At 37.3% G+C, this 21,854-nt stretch overlaps 3 protein-coding genes across 6 annotated transcripts; 2 read left to right on the plus strand and 1 right to left on the minus strand.

Moving 5' to 3' along the window:
• Nucleotides 1-59: 59 nt before the first annotated feature.
• On the plus strand, nt 60-9,153 carry rem1 (RAS (RAD and GEM)-like GTP-binding 1). Of its 2 annotated transcripts, none has more exons than XM_039694788.2 (5): nt 60-200; nt 1,250-1,596; nt 4,515-4,597; nt 5,832-6,039; nt 8,027-9,153. In XM_039694788.2, exons 2-5 carry the CDS (start codon nt 1,269-1,271, stop codon nt 8,302-8,304), a joined length of 897 nt encoding a protein of 298 aa, XP_039550722.1. In that variant the 5' UTR covers nt 60-200; nt 1,250-1,268; the 3' UTR covers nt 8,305-9,153. The 2 variants fall into 2 exon arrangements, with proteins under 2 accessions (XP_039550722.1, XP_039550723.1); XM_039694789.2 differs by lacking the exon at nt 60-200 and adding an exon at nt 219-512.
• Nucleotides 9,154-13,247: 4,094 nt separating this feature from the next.
• Nucleotides 13,248-19,094, plus strand: rbm39a (RNA binding motif protein 39a). 3 transcript variants are annotated; one of them, XM_039694589.2, is made up of 17 exons: nt 13,248-13,516; nt 14,070-14,135; nt 14,304-14,364; nt 15,512-15,561; nt 15,654-15,836; nt 16,198-16,263; nt 16,368-16,421; nt 16,520-16,637; nt 16,749-16,901; nt 16,984-17,121; nt 17,206-17,271; nt 17,386-17,590; nt 17,696-17,776; nt 17,865-17,985; nt 18,061-18,166; nt 18,261-18,339; nt 18,442-19,094. In XM_039694589.2, exons 3-17 carry the CDS (start codon nt 14,359-14,361, stop codon nt 18,540-18,542), a joined length of 1,527 nt encoding a protein of 508 aa, XP_039550523.1. In that variant the 5' UTR covers nt 13,248-13,516; nt 14,070-14,135; nt 14,304-14,358; the 3' UTR covers nt 18,543-19,094. The 3 variants fall into 3 exon arrangements, with proteins under 3 accessions (XP_039550523.1, XP_039550522.1, XP_088981093.1); XM_039694588.2 differs by lacking the exon at nt 14,304-14,364; XM_089124967.1 differs by lacking the exons at nt 14,304-14,364; nt 16,198-16,263.
• Nucleotides 18,805-21,771, minus strand: LOC120495173 (pyruvate dehydrogenase [acetyl-transferring]-phosphatase 1, mitochondrial). The gene is made up of 2 exons (XM_039694592.2): nt 21,129-21,771; nt 18,805-20,882 (listed from the first exon to the last, which is right to left on the minus strand). The coding sequence occupies exon 2, from the start codon at nt 20,849-20,851 to the stop codon at nt 19,319-19,321; it is 1,533 nt and encodes a 510-aa protein (XP_039550526.1). The 5' UTR covers nt 20,852-20,882; nt 21,129-21,771; the 3' UTR covers nt 18,805-19,318.
• Between the last annotated feature and the right edge of the window lie 83 nt (nt 21,772-21,854).

Below are 21,854 nucleotides of genomic sequence, written 5' to 3' on the forward strand. Positions count from 1 at the left end.
GTTATATAAACAGAAAGCACGTTTCTCTGCTCCGCGCGCTCTGAGCTGGAGTTGAGTTGGCAACAGGAGTCCACCTGTGTTTAATCACAAAGGCACGATACATGCGACTTCGCATCCAGCGCTGTGGACTGACGCTCAAAGTCTACAAGTGGAAGGATGAACTGAGAAGTCTCCCAAAACTTGCGTATGGTGAGATAAAGGTGAGTGAAAGGTCATAGATGTGAACTCACCGATGCTTTTCAGAGCGCACGAGCGTTCTATTGCGCGCGCTGCGGGTGACGAGGCTGTGACAGACAGCGCGAGAGAATGAGAGAAATGCTTCATTCCGCTCTTAAATTTTTAAAAGCGTTGTGGAACTCGGCGGGCTGTTGCCATGACTGCAGCGGTGTAGCGTTTCTGCAACCGGTTCCTCAAACTCCACTGCGCGCAAACTGATTGATTCACTTTGAAACTTTATTCTGTGGATTGATGTGAACCTGTATGCTTTAAAACCTTCGTTTACGGACATGGTTGTGAGTACACTAAACATTCTAAGGATGTTTTTGTTGCAGTATGTATGGTTTGTGTAGTTATTGTGCTTATTAATGCATGAAAAATAGTAAAATGCACGAATATTCAAAAACACCGAGGCTAGTTGTCACAGGGGTAGTTCACAAGGATTTTAGTAACTAATGTTTAGAGTCACTGTTTTCATGGCAGTGGTTTGGTTTCATTTACTTAGTTCACTTAATTAGAATAATTAAACTAAACTTAAACTTACATTTTTGCCTATGATCATACTAATTTAGGGGCAAATTGTCAGATGTTCGATGTTTGTTGAGAAAAGTGTTGTTAATTTTGCATTTTAATTTGGAATATTTTCCAATAATAGCTAAATTGTTCAATAGGTTTTGCCAAAGCATTTTATGCCTAAGTTATGAATATTTGGTCTGTTTTATTTATTTAATTATTTATTTTTTAAGTCAATTCATACTAAACTTTATACTAAACTATATATATATGTATATATATAGTAAACTTAAGAAAAATAATTACTGGAGTAAAACCAGCCCTGGTATCACACTACCAGTTAAAAGTTATCAGGCACGTCTCAGGGTGCACCTCATTATGTTTTTTTTATTATTATTATTATTATTATTGGTGTATGATGTATATGCAGTGGATCAAGACTAGTAATACTTCTTGGTAACAAATTATGCTCAGACTATTTGTTTTCCTTTAATAATAATGGCACATTTTTTTTGTTCAGGCATACTTATGTTTATAAGATGACACTCAACACACAGAAAGAGGGAAAGGAACCACTGAGGAGAAGAGCGAGCACTCCCATCCCTTCCTCTCGTTTAGCGAGCCGGGGAGATAGAGACCCCTCGGCTGACCCTTATCACCCTCCGCTCGCCCAGTCAGCCTCTTACCACCCAGGAGACAAGACCATCCACTCACGGGCCAACTGGTCTTCAGACTCAGAGTCGGACAGCTCTGGATCTGAGTCTCTTTATCGTGTGGTTTTGCTGGGGGATCACGGTGTGGGGAAGTCAAGCCTTGCCAACATTTTTGCTGGAATACAAGAGAAGGATGCCCACAAACACATTGGAGGTATACAGCCCAAAATGCATTATAGTTTTTGTTCATATCAAATCAGTTTAGTTGATTAATTAGGTCACGTTTAGATTCATCAACTGAATGTTTATTTTATAAATATAGCATTGACACACTGTAAATGGCATTCCAGCACCTAAAATAACCTTGACTAAACTGTTAGGTCTGCCTGATTGATTGCACTCTCAAATTGTCACGCGTCATGATTGATCCTGAAACATTAATTGTATGACGGTATTGATTAATACATCGGTCAGTTCATACAGTACATTGGTTTGTGTAGCAGCTGTTGTATAGAGCATTACTGCCTGTTTTATGCTTTCCGGTGGCATAAATGTAGAATCATTTCACTTCAGTTTGCTGGAATATGTGCATTTCTTACAATGGGAACAACACATGACTGATTTAAAGTCAGCAGCACTGTTGTTTCGTCTGTCCCATTTTCCCAGTCCTGTCCATCTCTTGGGTGTGGGACAATCCCTTTTCTCTGACACAAAACTGGTCAATCAGAGACTTGTGTAACTTAAAACTTAGACAGTTATGACTTTAATATTCATCGCACACATTTGTGTCTCCCTAATTCAATGAGCTATGCAAAATCCCTTTATGAAAGCATTAGATGTGCATCTGTTGACCTACATGTTGTTGTTGTTTTTGTCTAATGGCATATGACCCCATGTCTCGGAGCTGTTTTGGCTTTGACCTGTGCAGAACATCATCCTGTAAATAATCATTTCATTGACAGGCGGATGTGTGTATATATCACATGCAAGTAGGCTACTCTTCTGCATGACCCTAAAAGTTACCATTTAAAAGAGCTGTTTTCTATTTTAATACTTTTTAATTGCGATTTACTCCTGTGATGGAAAAGCTGAATTTTCTGCAGCATCATTACTCCGTCTTCAGTGTCACATGATCCTTCAGAAATCATTCTAATATGCTGATATGCTGCTGAACATTTTTTTTTTTTTTCATTTTTTCTTCAGGATTCATTAATGAATTGAAAGTTAAAAAGAACAGCATTTGTAACATGACTACATTACTGTCACTTGTGATCGATTGAACGAGTCCTTGCTGAATAGTGTTAATTTCTTTTTAAAAAGGACTGAACAATAACGTTTAATATATTGTGTTATTTATTTATTTTTATGTTTTTGATAAGAAGGCATTTCAATTTACAAATTCATTTGAGATATAAGATGTTACTGTCAGATTTCTATCCCAATCCCAGCTTGTAAAGCTTATCATATCTGTAAAAAAATAAACTGTGCTTTGGCCCTCATCGTTTGAGGACATTGTTTTCTGTAGGGGATGTCTTGATTATATTTTAGATCTGGCCTTAACATTTAGATTGTATCTGACATGAAGTTTTGAGACATTAAAGTTGATTAAGGACACTGTTATTCTTTACCGTGAATTCAAATGTTGTGCTGTACATCTTTTAGAGGTCTCGAAAAGTGACAGAGTAGATTTAAAGTGGAAAAATGAGACAAGGTCAGTATCAACCTAGACTGAAGCAAAGTGTGTTTTATCTTCTTGTCAAACTAGCAATGTGATCAGTTTATCAGACACGGCTCAATGATTTTTCCACTCTTCCACTTCACATGCATTTTTCACGCTTGTGATTATAACAAAGCACCGTTTAAATAACATTTTCCTTTTACCTTGTGTACAAAAAATATATATTTTCAAGTTAAAATGGGTTTTTATAAAATTAAATATTAACGTTTTTGGAAAGTCACACCACATGACATTTTACAACCATAACTAATCAAAAAAGTCAAATTATCTGATATGTTACTTATTGATACATCAGTCTTGAGGGCCTGTAGGAAAGCTCACTATATTTTGCTTTGTTTTCTGTATGTTGGTTGGATCAAATGTCTTTGATTTGTGTCCAAAAGTTTTTCAAATATTAATATTCAGTAAGGCACTTTTAAGAAATAGTAGATTATGCCAAACTGGTTTCTTTTTTAAGAATTTCACCCTTTTAATAAGCCCACGTCTTGTTGTATGAACCATTTTTTACTTGAGGTCCAGAAAAACATGCTCATCAATGATCATAGAAGATATATATAATATATAGAAGATATATATCACATACTGTATATATAGCTATATATATATATAGCTGTGGGTTTTTTTTTTGAGAGGAAAATGTAACCATGGTAAAGTCATTCAAGATTTGTTATCACAACATTTTTTCATTTGTCAAATCAACTTAAATAATTTATTTAGTTCAGATATCTTATTATTTTGAGTTTCTGATGATTAAATCTATCTCCTTCTTTGTATTAACTCACTTTTTCCAGTTCAATCAACTTAAAATTTTAAAACGACCAGGGTACTTACTTTTTTTTTTTAATTAAACCAACAAATTTTTTTTACAGTGTGGTTACTTTACAATAAAGTTTGTTCACTGTATTAGTTAACATGATCTAATAATGACCAATACTTCTGCAGAATTTATTAACCTTAGTTCATGTGCTACTACAAAAAAATTTTTTAATCAAAAGTTATATTTGTTAACATTAGTTAATGCACGTTCACGTTGTAAACGCGGTGCAGCGTTTCCGAGTTCTACGTTAGTACAATGTCTTTCCTACTTTAAAAGTGGTAAAAACATTGCTGTGTACAGTCAGAAAGCTCTCATATTTAATCAAAAATATCTTAATTTGTATTACAAAGATGAACGAAGGTCTTACTTGTTGGGAACGACATGAGGGTGGGTGATTAAAGACAAAAAATGTATTTGTTTGGTGATCTAACCCTTTAAATGTTACCAAATGAGACTTTGACCTAGTTGTTTGTGTGTAGCATCTATCCTTAGTTGCCAAAGCTGTTTTGGTTGTCAAATTAATGTCACTGATGTTTTTCTAAACAGATTTAAAATGCAGTTTTGCATGTTTCTATAGAGGATACATATGAGAAAACCCTTACGGTGGATGAGGAGGAGACGACCCTAGTCGTGATGGACACGTGGGAAAATGAAAAACAGGTATGCAAACTTCATACATCAACGTCTTAACATAATCGCATACTCAATGAATTATCAGTTGTAAATAAAGGAAAATCTGAAGGGATTTCATCTTCTGGGGGTTGCATGTGTCAGCCGTGAGTCTGTGTTTGAAGACACAAGTCTCATATACTGGGCCACAATGCCTTTTGTGCAATGCTGTGGAAAAAAACATGGCCTCTCACTGCCAGTGGCTAAACTCCATTGAGCGATGGCCTGTAGTGAGCATGCATCACACAGCTGGCCCCTGCTGCTGCTGCTGACCGCACAGACAAGGACCCGGATCGCTCTAGGGCCTCATTACACCGCTATCGATGACTCTCCTCTGTGAGGTCTGTCTGGCAGCTCCGCTTTGCTGGACTCTGCAATTGTTTACAGAGATGTTACGTTTGACAGCATTTCCCTGACACAAAGCTTTGAATTGTTTGTTGTTTATACCTCAGCACATGTACAAGTGATTAAAGGGATCCTAAAATGAAAACTCTGGCATTGTTTAATTACCCTCATGTAATTCTCTTTCACTTTCTTTTAATATAATGAAGATGAATGAGGACTGGGATTGTGAAGCTGCAAATTACACCCAAAAAAAACAACAACATTAAAACGTCATAGTACTCCATTAAAGCGGACTGTGTTTACACTACTGTTCAAAAGATTTTTTAGTAACTATTTTATGTGCACTGAGGCTGAAATTATCCAAATAAAATATGAAATAAAATAAAATACATTTATTTTAAAATGTATTCCTGTGATTTTCAGAATCATTACTCCAGTCTTCATTGTCACATGAATGATCCTTCAGAAATCATGTTGATTTAGTGCTCAAGAAATCAGTATTGATATCAGTTGTGCTGCTTGCTATTTTTGTGGAGAATTTTTTTTTTTTTCAGAATTCTTAATAGAAAGGTCAAAAGAACAGCATTTATTTGAAATATTCTTTTGAAACATTATAAATGTCGTTACTATCCCCGTTGTAAAGTTTAATGCATCCTTGATAATAAAAAAAATCGTAATGACTCTATATCTTGACATATGTTGTCTTATGAACCTCTTTTATTATACGTCATTATAAGCTTGAAAGCCTCCATTCATTGTCAGTGATTTGAAAAAAAGAACCAGTAAATCAGTTACAGGTTTTGAACCACATGAGGGTGAGTAAATAATGATTATATTATTCTTCTATCCTTTCAAAAGTGTTCATTTTTTGATCCCCCAGGAGGAAGATGAGAAGTGGGTCCAGGATTACTGCATGCAGGTGGGGAATGCTTATGTCATTGTTTACTCCATCACCGACCGCAGCAGCTTTGAGAGCGCATCGGAGTTACGAATCCAGCTGCGGCGCATCCGACAGGCTGAAAACATTCCCATCATCCTTGTGGGAAACAAAAGTGACTTAGTGCGCTCTCGAGAGGTGGCAGTGGAAGGTGAGAACTGTTATGATTTGTATCATTCGCACAGACACATCATAGTGGGAAGTTATGCACTACTGTTCAAAAGTTTGAGAAGCTACCATTTTTTTTTTTAAAGAAATGAATACGTGATAGTGGCATTTATAATGTTGCAAAGGTTTTCTAAAATAAATGCTGTTTATTTGAAGAACTATTCAGCAAAGAATTTTGAAAAAAAAAAATATGATGGTTTCCCTAAAAATATTAAGCAGCACATTTTTTTTCAACATAGGATAGTAATAAGAAATATTTATTGAGCACCAAATCAGCATATTAGAATGATTTCTGGAGGATCATGTGACACTGAAGACTGGAGTAATGATGCTGGAAAAAACAGCTTTGCCATCACAGGAAAAATTACACTTCAAAATATTGAAATAGAAAAAGGTTATTTTCACAATAACACTCTTATTAATCTATTTTAATATATGTTCAGCCTTGGTGATCATAAGAGACCTTTTTTTCAAAAACATCAAAATCATACCAACCCCAAACATTTGTACGGTAGTGTGTGTCACGGAAGCTACGTTTACATGGACACGTTTTGTTTCAATCGGAAAGAAATCATTACGATTAATGAATCCGATCATAGTGTTTACATGAACACCAAATAAAGTGATCAGGTTAATGTGAGCTTTTATATGTCACAAGCTTCAAATCAGATTTTTTTAAATCTTTTGACACGCACACACTGCATGGATATAGAGTTACCCGCTGTTGGCACATTCTAACCATTATCCTGCTATGGCTTCTTGCAGACTTAGTATTTATCTATTTCGGGTCCTGATTAGGAGACGACGAGCACATGAAGTGCTGCTTATATTTATTAAGCAGTAAAATGCCCCTTGCCGTGGCCAAAACAAAGGTGTCTGTGGATGAGTCCGAAGCAAGGACTGCTGGTACGACATTCCCCTGCAGCGCTTCACAGACAATAAGTGGAATAAGAATTTTAGAATTACACTATTCACAAACAACAGCTCGTTCGTGCATCATTTTTGCCATTTCTGCCAACTTTTCTGTGTTGGTTTTCAATCGCGTTGATTAGAAAAGGTGTAATATACGAAATAAATTTGTATTTGTCCAATTCATTCCGATTCATGTGGTTACATGTGACTTTTTCTATTTCGACAGTGCAACTAGTCCGATTACATAACGAATTATTAGGGTCCATGTAAATGCAGCTATGGTATATCCCCTGAAGCACAATTGTTTGACATGGTGCATATTTACAAACCTTAAATGAATAGTTCACCTAAAAATGTTCAAAATGATCCCATAATTTACTCAGGTGTATATGACTTTCTTCTTTCAGCTGAACACAATCAGAGTTATATTCTCAGCTTTACAATGGCATTGAATAGTGTTTAAAGCTCCAAAAAGCGCATACATCCTTCATAAACTATAATATATATCGAGTTTAAGTGGCTTATGACGTAGCTCCTCTTCTCTTATATTGAAATCCTCCAGCATTTTTCTTTAAAACTTCTCGTTTTAGACTTGACTGGCGTTTTATATTTCTCTGTCCTCTGCACTTTCGCATTCGTCATTTCACATCCTACGTCATGCGTCGGGTCAAAGGTCACCCTTCCACTGGAACTCGATTCTCTTGTGATTGGGCATATGGCCGTTGGTGGAAGCCAGTTATAGTTTATAAAGTTTTAAATATGGATGTTTTTCCTACAAAGACCCATCGCTTCGCTTCAGAAGGCCTTTATTATCGCACTGGAGTCGTTTTATGATGGAGCTTCAAAAGCTTGGGCACTATTCAATGCCATGGCAAAGCTGGGAAGCTTGTGGTCGGCTGAAAGAAGAAAGTCATATACACCTAGGATGGCTTGAGGTTGAGTGAATTATAGGATCATTTTCATTTTTGGGTGAACTATTCCTTTAAGGGCTGCTGTGAAGGGCTTATGCAAAAAGTATTATGGGGTCAATATCACACAACCCTGGTCTTCTTTGGCAGAGGGTCGGGCTTGTGCCGTGGTGTTCGACTGCAAGTTCATAGAAACCTCCGCCTCCCTCCACCACAATGTTCACGAGCTCTTTGAGGGCATTGTGAGGCAGATCCGACTGCGGCGAGACAGCAAAGAGATCAATGAGCGCCGACGCTCTGTCTACAAGCGAAAAGAGAGCATCACCAAGAAGGCCAGACGCTTCCTGGATCGACTGGCGGCCAAGAACAACAAGAAGATGGCCATGAAAGTGCGCTCCAAGTCCTGTCATGACCTCGCAGTGCTGTGAACCCACAGTGAACACACTCTCATTCCTTGAACTTTCATTTTTATATTCGAAAAGAGGATTTCTGACAAGTCTGAACATTAATTCACATTTTTGTTTGTTTATTCATTAATTCAAGTCAAACTATTGTATTAACCTTTTTACTGATTCCCCTGAAGACCTATAGATCAAATTTTTGATAGGCGTTTGAATTAAACCAAAGGTTTATTACTGTATATCACCAATTAAGTGGACTTTTTTTTTTCTAAATGAACATTTTATCAATGTTTGCCTTAATAGTTAGAAATAATTAACAAGCAATATTTATTATTCATTGTTTTTATTTTATTTTTTTTCCTTATAAAATGAATAATTCACCTTGTTTTTGGATGTATTTTGTATACACTGAAAGTCATTTGCTATGAGATGGGTACAGCCTATTGGAGAAGTTAAAGGAGAGACAGCTTAGCCCAATGTTTTTTGTTGTTTTTTTTCTTACGAGTTTATTTTAATAAAGCAAAAAATATTTGGGACATGTCAATCATCATTTAAAAAGGGCATGTGAATATCCTCCATGAACCTTTTTTACAGTTTATTTGAATGACGTAGTTGGTCAGTAAACTCAGTTGGTCAGTAAACAATTAAGGTGTCAGATATTTTACGAGAATTTATTATAACAACAAAAATAATGGTTTACAGGCTATTTCTATCTAAATGTTTTCTTGTTTTTGTTTTTTTGCACTGGACGGGAAAATGTTTTTGTACAACTTGATGTTGCTGGTTTGTAAATATTTATTTTCCAAAATTTGTATAATAAATGGCTTTGAAATATGTAAATACAATTGAGCTTTGCATTATTAAATCCCAATGTTTTGAGGTTCTGCTTTTTTCAAATACCTGCTAGTCTGTCTTTCAGAATAACACGAATTGACATTTTATTGTCATAAGTCTGCCATTCTAAATCCTCTTCAACGTTTTAAATTGACTAACAAAGTTTTTTGTGTTTTGTTTCATCCATAAGGTGCACTAGTATTTGGTTGCGTTCCATTGCCTCACCTTGAACCTGCTACGATTATTATTGAGAGAAGCGTTCAGATCCATATTTAAGTGGGTGCCATCCTGAACACCCCATATTATCATTGTTTTCGGATACAGTCGAGGAGCTCAGAGGGCTTGTCTACAACAAGATGGAAACAATCGGTGAAATCCAATCACTGGAACAATGTTGAGAAAGGACCACAATGAAATGCCACGGTCAGTGCCTCTGTATGATGACACTTCAGTGCTCCACATAAAGCAGATTACTTTTCTCAAATGCTAATTTGTTTTGTTTGGTGGATTGGTCATATATGAGGTCAAATATATTTCAAACATAAAAGCAATGCAACTGAAAACCATCATGCCTCATTGATAATCCATACTCAATGTTAATGCATGAGAAGAGCATTGCAACTTTAAAAAAAATATTGATCTGATCTCCAAAATAATGTTTTGTTTTTTTCCATTGTGGAGTTGCAATGCCTGCAGATTTCCTTTAATAATTCTCCATGTAAGTTGATTGAGGGATTCTGCATGCATGGCATTATTTTGAAATTATTTTATTTTTGCTAAGACAAAAAAGATAGATTGATATATAAAAGTGTCTCCAAAACAAGTCATTCTTTGCAATCTATCTTCTGCAAGCCCCAAATTCAGCCCCCATATGACCAAGAATGTTATTTTACACAAAGACGTCAAGGTCGAGTTTGTGGATGGTGGATTTCCCAGATGCCTATTACTGTAAGTTACAATTGATGGTTGCCAATGCAACAACAAAAAAAAAGTTTACTCTTGGACTATCCTTCTTTCCATTAAGATTGTGTAAAACAGTTACTGTCATTTTATACTTTGACCCATTTAGTTAAAAATCTAGTTCACCCAAGAATGAAAATGTTATCATTTACTTGCAAATGTGTATTCAATTATGTCTTATGTTGGAGAAAAAAATGATATTTTGAAAAATATTAACAAAAATACAATGGAAGTCTATAGGAACTGAAAATGTTGGTTCCTCAACATTCTTCAAAATATATTCTTTTGTGTTCAGTAGAATAAAGATATGCATACAGGTTTATAATGACATGAGGGTGAGTCAATGACAGACTTTTCATTTTTGGGTGAGCTTAGACTCGTGTTGCTCCCTTGACCACGTGGTTGAGTATTTTATCCATCCTCTGTGGCAACCACTGCTCAGCTTCAGGAAGAGAAGCAGGAGGCCAGAACTGCAATTAGGCCAGTGTGCTGTGACTGGGTCAGCTCTTTCCACTGGCCCCCTTGTCACCACTGGAGTGGGGGAGGGGACGTGGCGTTCTGGCTGGGACCTCAGTGCATTGATTTGGTCTGGGTAATGGAAAGAATGCTCCACTCCACACTCAACCTTTCCCCCAGCTAATACACATGCAGATCACACGCAAATAAACAACTTTTGTTGTGGATGTATAGGATATTTTTCTCACGTCGTCATGCACATGAAACTTACCAACATTTGGTGTCTTCTTCAGCTTAGATACCAAACTCTAAGCTGCTTTGAACTATGATTCATCTCCCAAGCTTTTTTTACAAAGTTACAATTAAATACCCAGCAGGTCTGTGGTTAAAACACATGAAAGGCTGTTTCTGCTTTTCATAACAAGTGGACGTTTTCTCTCCAAATACCAAAAATAACTGTGCATTAAGCGTCTGACGGGAGATTAAAGGGGACTCATTCACCAGAGCCTGCATGCAGTAAAAAACGAACAACACAACAGTGAAAGAGAGAGGGAGAGCAGAATGGAAAAAGTGAATAAGGCCAGGGAGGTGGCAGCGCGTACAGGAAGACGAATGGTCCAGCACCGGTCGCACTGACTGGTTCTTGTAACGTGTCAAGAATCTGGCGTCCTCCAGATGTGTGTCATGTTCATGCTGTGGAAAGCCTCTGGAGAGATTTACATTTGGCTGCACTCTGCCTCACTGTGAGCGCGGCTGGGGAGAGAGAGAGAGAGAGAGAGAGAGAGAGAGAGAGAGAGAGAGAGAGAGAGAGAGAGAGAGAGAGAGAGAGAGAGAGAGAGAGAGCTAATTACGGAAAGTTGGCAGCCAGCAGAACATCAAGCAAGCTGTGGTGAGAGTCAATGGAAAGAATGAGATTAAACCAAGAAAAATGTGGGGTCATATTTTTTTCTCGGTTTTATTTTTACTCATCAAAGATGAGTAATGAATTTGTTACATTCTATTTTTCACAAGATTGTGTACTGTTCTGTCTGACTATGCAGTCTCGGTATGGTCGTAACACTTTACAATAAGGTTTCATAATATAATGAACTACTTTAACATGAACTAATGAACATACTTCGCCAGCATTTCTTAATCTTTGTTAATGTTCATTTCAACATTTATTAATATATTAAATTGCTACAAGTTGTATTTAAAGTCCCTCTGTAAAGAAAATCACGTTTTAATTTTGTTTATATGTGTGGCGTTTTTTTAATATGCTTTAAGACCAACCATGTGCAAATTCATCAAGTCAACACCATTGCTAAGTATTTTCTCCTTAAAACTGCAGTGGACCTAAGGCAAAAAGGCGGTTTGAAATCGCCAATAGTCACCAAGTGAATCTCTGTTGTGAATGAGTGGAGGCGGGACTGATTTGCATATTCATAAACCACTAATGATTGGCTGTAAACAGTAAGTAACTGTATTTACTGTAAATTAAACTTACAGTAAAAATACTGTATTCATATTTACAGTTCCATTTTACTTGCTGTAAATTTATTTACAGTATAGTGTATTTTTTACTATGAAACATACTTTTTTATGTTTTTTTTTACTCTCTTTTGCTCTTCCATGTATTACTTTAAACTCTAAAATTTAATGTAATTTGTTGTTCACTTTTACTGTTTATTGTAAAACTGTACAAATTATTGTATTTCAACAGTCTCAGTGGTAAAAACTACAGGGGAAATTTAACATCAGTTAATGCACTGTGAACTAACATGAACAAACAATGAATGATTCTTTTTTTTTTTTAACTGACATTAACAAAGATTAATAAATAGCCAACTTTAACAAATGTTTGGTAACACTTTACAATAGCCAACTTTAACAAATGTTTGGTAACACTTTACAATAAGGTTTAATGAACTGTGCTTATACAACATTCAATCTTTGTTAGTATTAATTTAAACATTTAGAATACTTTATTAAAATCACATTAAAGTTAAAGGACTTTGAACTATCATGAACAAACAATGAACAGCTTTAATTTAATTAACTAACATTAGCAAAGTTTAACTTGAAAACTGAACTGAACTTTAGTGTTACCAAATGTTTTTCTCATTTTTATTTCATGTTAGTTAATACATTAACTAAACAAATGAGACCTTATAGTAGCCTAAAGTGTGTTGTAAAATAATCATCTGAGTGAAACAGACTCGAAAGCCTGTGAGAGGAAAAGAGCAGCCGTTTCCCCTTTAATTTTAATGTTCTATAGGGATTACATTAAAAAAAAATAATAATAAGTCATTGTTTGTATTTTCTTTTTTGTACCCCCACACTTCCTTTTTGGTTTGGTGCCATAAAGATATTCCAGACTCTTGGTGGTCTGTCTGTCTGTCTGTCTGTCTGTCTGTCTGTCTGTCTGTCTGTCTGTCTATCTATCTATCTATCTATCTATCTATCTATCTATCTATCTATCTATCTATCTATCTATCTATCTATCTATCTATCTATCTATCTATCTATCGATCGATCAGGCAGGATATATAAACAGACAGACAGATAGAAGGTGTGGGGCTGGAGGTAAGGTTTTGTAATTAAAATTAAAACGAATGTTTCAGGGTGTGTCTGTCTGTGTGTGTTATTTACTGTATTGTCACTTTGCCGTATTTCCTGCCACACTTCCGTTGTGAGTGTGTATAACACGAGTTCCCCCTGGTGGACAGCTCGGCGCGTCTCCCATTATGCAACAAGAACAAGACGTGAACGCGCAGTAGCTGTTTGCCGCCAGTCAGCTTCTCGTTTATCCGCAGCACGCACCTTGTGACTAGTGTTAGTTGAAACGATAACGTTTTGGATTAATACCGTTGTGTTTTTTTAGGTTTGTGTGGATTCTTGTTAAACGCCTGGGGTTTGCAACTGTAGCCGGAGCCGACAGAAGATCCGGGTTTTAGCGGTCGTCTGTGGAGTCAGGATTGTAAAATCTCTGTAGGCCGCAGTGTCTAAGGTAAGACGGAAAGGCTAATATTTTTCTAATGTTTTGATCTATTTATGAGAACAATCTGATCAATTTCAATGCGTTATGTGTCATATGATGATCTCATTGATTTTAAATATATTTAATTCGTGTTTTTTGCGACGTTTAGGCTGTGTAATTTCCGCATGTTGGCATAAACAACGACTTTAGCCAGGTAGCTAACAAGCTAGCTAACAAAGCAATTTTAAAAATTCCCTACCCACAATACGAGTTATGTGGACAAAAAATATCCAAACTTGCATACAAGTACGTTATGTGTGCTTATTTTGTCTAAACGTCCAAATTTGATTAGTCAATTCGCGATTATATGCGAGAGATACATTTCATTGACGTTAACCTGTCCACGTCTAGCTAGTCACGCATGTCCGCAAGTCAGAAATGTTACAGTACGAGTGTAAAAATGCTATTTTAATACAGAGGTTAGATAAATAATGTTAGCCTATTTGTTGTAATTTAGAATAAGATTTTTAAGTTGAACATTAAGTTATAACGCCACTTAAAATACTGTTTTCCTCGCCTACAGATCATCAACAACAACATGGCCGATGATTTGGACATCGAAGCAATGCTCGAGGCTCCATATAAAAAGGTGGGTGTTAATGCAAGTAAATAATCTCGCTCAGGAATCTGTTTAACTATCATTTGAAACTGCTAACCAGTCGTGTTTTCGTAAAGACTTAATTGTCAGATCAATAACTTTAATGTTTCTGTCATAGTGGTTTCAATGAATAAATTGCCCATCTATCTCTTTTTGTAGACTTGCCTATATCTCACCTCTACTCCCATGAATTCCAGTGTGAACTGTCAAAAAAATGAAGGTAGTAATTGCCCAATATATTGATGTACTGTGGTACCCTTGGTTGAAATACTTAGGCAAAATGATACATAGGTACCGCCAGAATAAATGCAGTGGATTCACATAAGAGCTGGTATGAACTCTGTGGAGACTGTATTCATGTTACTGTTTGCATGATATTCTTAGCTCCATATTTTGTCGTAAGGAAGTTTTCTTCCAAAATAGCTAGAACGAGATTTGTTTTACCATTATAAATATATGGCAGGTAACCACTAAAAATAAATTGGCCTAAAATGTCATAATCCTTAGTGCAGAAATCCTGGAGTTGACATACCCAAGCAAATCCACAGAGTCTCCTTAATTCTCTGTTCATCGCTTAGAAAATAAACCAAGATAAATATACTGTAAATGTCATCTGTTTTAGTAAACAAAATGTTTATGCATGCAGCTAACATTTAGAAAATACTTATAAATTGTTATTCTGCGGTTTTACAAACAGGAATTGATGGGGCTCAGCATATAATGTCATAACGTTCACCATAAAATACATTTATCTTGTAAACTATCTACAACAAAAGATCAACTCAACTATAGATGGTCTGTGGGAGTCGCTATTACTAAGCCGTGTGAATCCCTGTTTGCTTCAGGGCGAGATGTGTGACTGAGGTGGCATCGAGCTCTTTCAATCCACGAAGGCAAATGGGGTGAAGATCACTGGAATGGCATCCACCACTGGAGCTCGTTTAGTGGCTGGCTGCTTGCGTTGCCACTTTGGGTCTTAGGCTCAGATAGCCTTGGTACTGAACCTGTTGGGCTGCTTAATGAATGAATGAAGTGTCAAAAAAATGCTTTTTTTACATACCCAGCATAGCATTAGCACTTGATTTGATTTTTTTTTATTTTTTTTTATTATTACTTTATTTTTTTTATTTTTGGACGTTTTACACAAGTAATGCAAGCACTAGTAAGGAAGAACGACATTGGCAGCCATGTGGTTGGTTTCTTTCTAAAGGTCCCCCTTGTATTTATCGTCTTCCCACACAAACCCTGTAATAAACTCCTATTTAATGATCATATCATATTCTCTTTTGTTCCCATCCCTTCTTTATCCTTACGACTTGAAATGTTTCGCCGTCCTCCTCATGCTGTCTTCTATCGACCCTGCTTAGGATGACATCAAGTCCATAAGTACCAATGGCCACGAGGAGCGGAGCAAGAAGTAAGTTTTTCAATTTTCCTAACCATTTTACTTTTTTTTAAAAAAAAAACGCTCTTTCAATATTTTACTGAACTCAACCTTTAAATTGAAAGAAAAAAGAAGAGCAAGAGTCGCAGCAGGAGCCGGGAGAGGAAGAGAAGCAAGAGTCGCGAACGCAAGAAGAGTCACGACCACAGGAGGAGCCGCAGCAGAGAGCGGAAGCGCAGCCGCAGCAGGGAGAGACGCCGCAGCCGATCCAGGAGCAGGGAGCGTGGCGGGCGCTACAGAGCTCCATTGTACGTAGTTGTACATCTTTTAATCTTTCTTTCAAGTGGCTACACAGCTCCGATATAGTGCTTTTTAAATGCGTCTTTTTACTATAGCGAGCATGTTACCCTGAGGGAAAAGTCCCTCGCAGTGCTCCTGATGAGCGTGAAAATGTCTTCCTGAGAACAATTACTAAGCAGTGGAGTTAAGCTGCCATCCCGATTTATGAGAATATGAGTCCCCCAAAACAAGGCATTTGTTGTAATGTTTACAACAATTACCCTCGTGTTCCCCATTGAAGCTTGCAGTATATATTTAGAAGTTGTTGTAGCGTGATTAATTGTAGCTACTAAAATTAAAAACCCTGAAAACCTTGTTTTTAAATCGCAGTTCTGGCCTGAAATTTAACGGTGGCCCCAGAGGGAAAACTGGCCCACCTCCTGCCATCAAACTAAGGTTACTATGATACTATTTTTGTGATGTGTGGGTAGTTGTTTGTTCTGTGTTTGAGTCAGACGTGGAAAGTCTTTCCAAAAGTACTCACTGAAATTCTCTTTCAGTCGTAGAAGGTCTAGGAGCCGCAGTCCATTCAAGAAAGACAAAAGCCCTATAAGGTAAGTTTATTTCACCCTTGAAAATTACATTTCCCCCTAATACATTCCTTGCTGATTATAGTCATTCACTGCTTGTTTGTTTTGTCTTTTGCGAACAGACAGCCTATTGATAATCTCACCCCTGAGGAAAGGGATGCGCGCACAGTGTTCTGTATGCAGCTGGCAGCTAGAATTCGGCCACGAGACCTGGAGGAATTCTTTTCTGCAGTGGGAAAAGTCTGTGTTTGTTTATCTATGTGGTTTAAATTTGGACCATTTCTATCTATGTTACCTCTTCTATTTTGGTTTTGGATGGTCAGATCTAATTCCCTTTGTTCTTTTTGAAAGGTGCGAGATGTGCGAATCATCTCTGACAGAAACTCCAGAAGATCCAAAGGAATTGCTTACATTGAGTTTGTAGATTCTACCTCTGTACCTTTGGCAATCGGTCTGTCTGGTCAAAGACTTCTTGGAGTACCAATCATTGTCCAGGCTTCACAGGTAACAGAGAAGCCTGTGAATAAATTGTCTTTGGTTGTAGATGTGATCATCTTCTAATTGCAGTTGTTTGTTTGATCACCAGGCTGAGAAGAACAGAGCGGCTGCATTGGCCAACAACTTACAGAAGGGCAGTTCTGGACCTATGAGACTGTATGTCGGGTCATTACACTTCAACATCACAGAAGACATGCTCCGAGGCATCTTTGAACCATTTGGACGGGTAAATGTTGCCCTCTTTTATTTGATCACTTTATATTATCACTTATTCTTTTAAATTTAAATTGATCTTTCCTTGTTCATGCAGATTGACAGCATTCAACTGATGATGGACAGTGAAACGGGACGATCTAAAGGATATGGCTTTATTACAGTAAGTTGTATGGTCAAACTGCTTTTGAAATGTCACGGATGTTTAGGTGCTGAACTTCTGACATTGCGGTTATGAGGTCAAGAGGTTATGATCTGCTTTTTTCTCTTTCTTCAGTTTTCTGATGCCGAATGTGCCAAGAAGGCTCTGGAACAGCTTAATGGCTTTGAGTTGGCTGGCAGACCAATGAAAGTTGGACATGTGACGGAGCGCACTGATGCCTCCACCGCCAGCTCCTTCCTGGACAACGATGAGCTGGAAAGGACCGGTATTGATCTTGGAACTACCGGAAGACTTCAACTCATGGCCAGACTGGCCGAAGGTAGGATGTACTCTGATCTGCAGTATTAACAAGTATGGTTTACTGCTGTTATGAAGTGGGTAAAGTCTTGTGGTGTTTTAAAATGCTTAAACCGTTATCTGTTAGGTACAGGTCTGCAGATCCCACCCGCTGCACAACAGGCCCTTCAGATGAGTAACTCCATGGTAGCCATGGCTGCTGCTACTGGTCAGTTCCTTTTGTTTTATGTACATGTGCTTTCATTTATCCACTTATTTTTGGGGGTTTTGTATTTAAAGTCCATCTTTTCTTTCAGCTGCTATGAACCCTGGATTGAGTTTTAACATCAATGTGCCCACAAACCAAGCTATGAATCTACCATCACAGCCAATTGCAACACACTGTTTCCAGCTGTCTAACATGTTCAATCCAAACTCGTAAGTAGAGCAAGTAATCTATGTAGAGAAAGTAATGTTGAAGGCCTGAATTTTAATTGCAGTGCTTTCTTGCAGAGAAAATGATCATGGTTGGGAAATCGAAATTCAGGATGATGTCATTGAAGAGTGCAATAAACATGGTGGAGTCATACATATATATGTGGACAAGAAATCCGCTGAAGTGAGTGGCTTTCCTTAAACATTGTCATTATGTACTATATGTGGAGCTTATGTGTTTAATTTGTAATTCTAAACTTCATTGTTATTTTTCTCAGGGTAATGTCTATGTGAAATGTCCCACCATTCCTGCTGCCATGGCAGCAGTCAGTGCGTTACATGGACGCTGGTTTGGAGGTAATTCTAAATTCTGTCTGAATTGTTCATTCACTTATCAGTCCAGTTACAATATGCATGATGGTCTGAATTGTCATCTCACATTTTAATATTTTATTTTAGGTAAAATGATCACAGCAGCTTATGTCCCTCTTCCTACATACCACAACCTTTTCCCAGAGTCAGTGCAGGCTACACAGCTTCTTATGCCCAGTCGCCGGTGATCAATCATTTCTGGAAGATTCACTTTTTTTCACCCTTGCTCTTTTTAACTTTTGGACGACAATAACAGCAAGCTGTGTCGTATTTGTTTTGTTTCCTTGAAGTTGGTTACAAATCAGTAAGGTTAACTTCACTTGCATATTGTCCTTACAGGTCTTGGACATCGAGAGAAGTTCTGTGGTTTAAAAAGTTTCCTATGTACAGCCTACTTGTTGAATTTTGCTTCTTGATCTTTTATTGTTCATACATATTTTTCCCCCGCCACATATATTGTCTTTGTGATAGATCTGATTGGCTTGTTTCCCACTTGGGGAAGTGTACAATATTGCCAGATACACAATATAAAATAAGTCTTGATTTAAACTCTGCAATTTTGATCAAACATAATCAGTTTTTTGGCTCTATGAGCTGTGGGAACTAAATGGCTGACGAATATCTTTTGTGTTCCTTTAGAGACCATAAGGTTTAGAAACATCTTGTTTTTTGTAATCAAGATTTGATTTTTGTAAAGTCCTTGATGAAAGTTCATTTCAAATAAAGCCAAGATAACTGAATGTTTGGTTCTTGTTTAATTTGAACTGTTAATTGTGTGAATTCAAAGTGTCACTATGTATTTTTGAAATGCAAACATGGAGATTTAACTAGACTCCTTACAATAGATGAGAAAAGCTGGACCATTTGCTTGAGTAGAAATTAGATTAAACTGAAAAGTGTCATTAAAATAATAATTTGCACAAAAATGTTTTAAACAAAATATTTCATATTAACTTCAAGTAGATTAACTATTAAAGTGGATGACTACAATTGTTATATCATCTCTGTACATTCTTGCCAAATCCTGGGGCAGACTGAGCATTTTGGCTATACGGTTATGTTCAATGGAGCCGCTACCATCGTCCCCCAGAGCATGACGTATCAGATGAGTCGCACTGTTCTCGTCTTCCAGAACAGAGAGTGCTCTACTCCTCCTCTCCTGCAACAGCCTATGCATCTGTCCCACTGTAAAACCTAGTCCAGAAACTGGCTTCTTCCACTGGATGTCAGACAGGTGTTCCCCTAAGACTTGCACAACAGTCTGCCTGTGCATCAGTTCCCAGAGACCATCAGAAGCTAGAACCAAGAATTTGTCCTGGGGTCGCAATTTATGAGAGATTATTTCTGGCTCTGCTGTGAGGTAAGGTGGTGTGTGGTAGTTCGGAGACAGTATTTTAGAATTTTCGTTTCCAACCAGTAGCTCTGGACGTGCCTCATAGATGCGATTCAAGAGCTCACTGTTCCACTTTAACTTCATGTCTCCAAAAGCCCTGAAAGGTATTAACAAGCCCAATAACCTGTCATGTTTCACCAGTGTCTTATGTTCTGAAGCAGGATGCTCAGAGAGAACTCGTTGCATCTCGTCTGGGTTGTGGGCATTGTGGTCATTGGTAATAGTGAGAGCTGACCATCGCCTATCATCCCCTTGGACTCCAAGAACGGCTCTGCTGTCACCCAGATTGGCTACATGAAGATCTTCTTGGTCCACGTGAGCCACACAAGCCGTGCATCCAGATAGAGCCACTCTGAGAGGTATGAAATGAGAAAAGGGAACCCCAAGGTCAACCTGGGCCTCCAATGATATATCATTGTCCAATCTCTTGAAAGCGCTTCGTAAAGCTGTTTGTATATCATTGTCATCATCTTCGTGAAGGTCTATCCTTTCCTGCCAATATGTCCTCAGACTATTGAAGTATAGTTTGCCAGCATCTGTGCTAACATAGTCGTTGGGATGCTTGTGCCATTGTAGCACGGGAAGCACAGGCCGTTCGTTCTCCACAGCCTCCTCTATATCAATTAAAGTCTTCAGTGGAAGTAGAGACACGGCTATGTAGTAGAAGAGACGTTCACTAACTGCTTGTGCGCAAGCTGACCCTGCATGACCATCAAACACTCCGAACAGCATGCCACGGCTCTGTAGACATGTTGCAGCACTCCTTCGGTCTTCGCTTGGGGAGTTTGATGCTAAGATATTACTGTCAAACCCTTTTATCAACACATTATAACGTCCATCGTAACCATTTGCTTTTAAACTATACTCATTGGCCTTTAAAGCATGGTTTATTTGTGGGAGTGACATCTGGTTAGCCTTGACATTGTATTTTCTTCTGGGGTTTAGAATCATTGGTGGATTTGTGCAAACTGTAGATTTTGAGAGATGGAAGTGCCTTGTGTGCAATAAAGCAGTTCTATTCATAGTCACACATCCGTGCATCGCTGCTGTCCGTCGAAGTAATGACCACTGATGTTTGAGGTGGTGCACTGAAGTTGGAGACATTTCTGGCAGATGTTATGGATGGGTTCTTTACCTGTAAATGTTTTATAATAATAGTGTGTTTAATGAGTGAAAACTAATCAAACCAATGTAAGCAATCACAATTTACTGTGCTAAGGAAGTATACAAATAGGCTTAGGCTACATATCAATTAACGAATTAGTAGTTCAGCCATACTGTACAACTAAATGAATACATGCAACTGTTGCTAAAAACTCTGAAGACACTAAATAATTAGTTTTCAGTAAATACAAATACACATGGAAATGTAGAAGCCTACCTTTATTTTAGAACCGATCTGAATAGTCTCGCGCTTTTCCAAACTTTATGTTTCACAGATCTACTTCCTCATTTTCACACGTTGTTTTCAAGATAAGTACAAAGTCCATTACTTTTATTAAAAGCGCATTGAGAAGTTTTTTTGCTGCTCGTGATGAAATTAATTCGGCTAAATCAATTATGACACAAAAGTTATCTATGACATAATCAGTCAAAATTATGAGATGTTAAGTCATAATTATATGATAAAAGTCGAAACTATGAAATTAAAATTAAGGCATTCAGTCAATTATGTCACGTCATCTTTTCGAATTTTAATGCAATTCCCTTGTCATAATTTTAACTTTTTGTTATAATTACTGCTTTAATTGTAAAAATAAATAAATAAATAATCGAAAATTCGTAGTTGTGTAATGACGCATGTTAGCGAGTCATTTATTTGAAACGAACTGTTCAAAAGAACCGATTCGAGGATATTATTTGTAGTTCCCGTCAGTAGTGTTGAGAAAATACAAACCGCAGTTTTAAGCATAATGTTATCTGACAGGAAAACTAGCAACTAAAGCTTTCTTTTAATAAACGGGTTCTTATTAAAATCTTTTAATAAGATTTTTCCAAAATAAACTGAACAAAAGCATGTCCAAGGACAGGGGAACTGTTACAGGGCAGATTGTATTGGTTGGTTCATGTTTACAATTTCCGGCAAAAGAAAAAGGCCAGGCTTACT

This window comes from Pimephales promelas, chromosome 21 (assembly GCF_988280905.1).
Source record: "Pimephales promelas chromosome 21, fPimPro1.hap1.1, whole genome shotgun sequence".
Lineage (NCBI taxonomy): Eukaryota > Metazoa > Chordata > Actinopteri > Cypriniformes > Leuciscidae > Pimephales > Pimephales promelas.

Excerpts from the sequence above, each read along its gene's own strand:
- rem1 (XM_039694788.2), top strand. The coding sequence starts at position 1,269 with ATGACACTCAACACACAGAAAGAGGGAAAGGAACCACTGAGGAGAAGA. Across the intron at positions 1,597-4,514 it reads TGCCCACAAACACATTGGAG|AGGATACATATGAGAAAACC; the intron begins GTATACAGCCCA and ends ATGTTTCTATAG. Across the intron at positions 6,040-8,026 it reads TCGAGAGGTGGCAGTGGAAG|AGGGTCGGGCTTGTGCCGTG; the intron begins GTGAGAACTGTT and ends CTTCTTTGGCAG.
- rbm39a (XM_039694588.2), top strand. The coding sequence starts at position 14,085 with ATGGCCGATGATTTGGACATCGAAGCAATGCTCGAGGCTCCATATAAA. Across the intron at positions 16,902-16,983 it reads TCATTGTCCAGGCTTCACAG|GCTGAGAAGAACAGAGCGGC; the intron begins GTAACAGAGAAG and ends TTTGATCACCAG. Across the intron at positions 17,122-17,205 it reads TCTTTGAACCATTTGGACGG|ATTGACAGCATTCAACTGAT; the intron begins GTAAATGTTGCC and ends TTGTTCATGCAG.
- LOC120495173 (XM_039694592.2), bottom strand. The coding sequence starts at position 20,851 with ATGTCTCCAACTTCAGTGCACCACCTCAAACATCAGTGGTCATTACTT.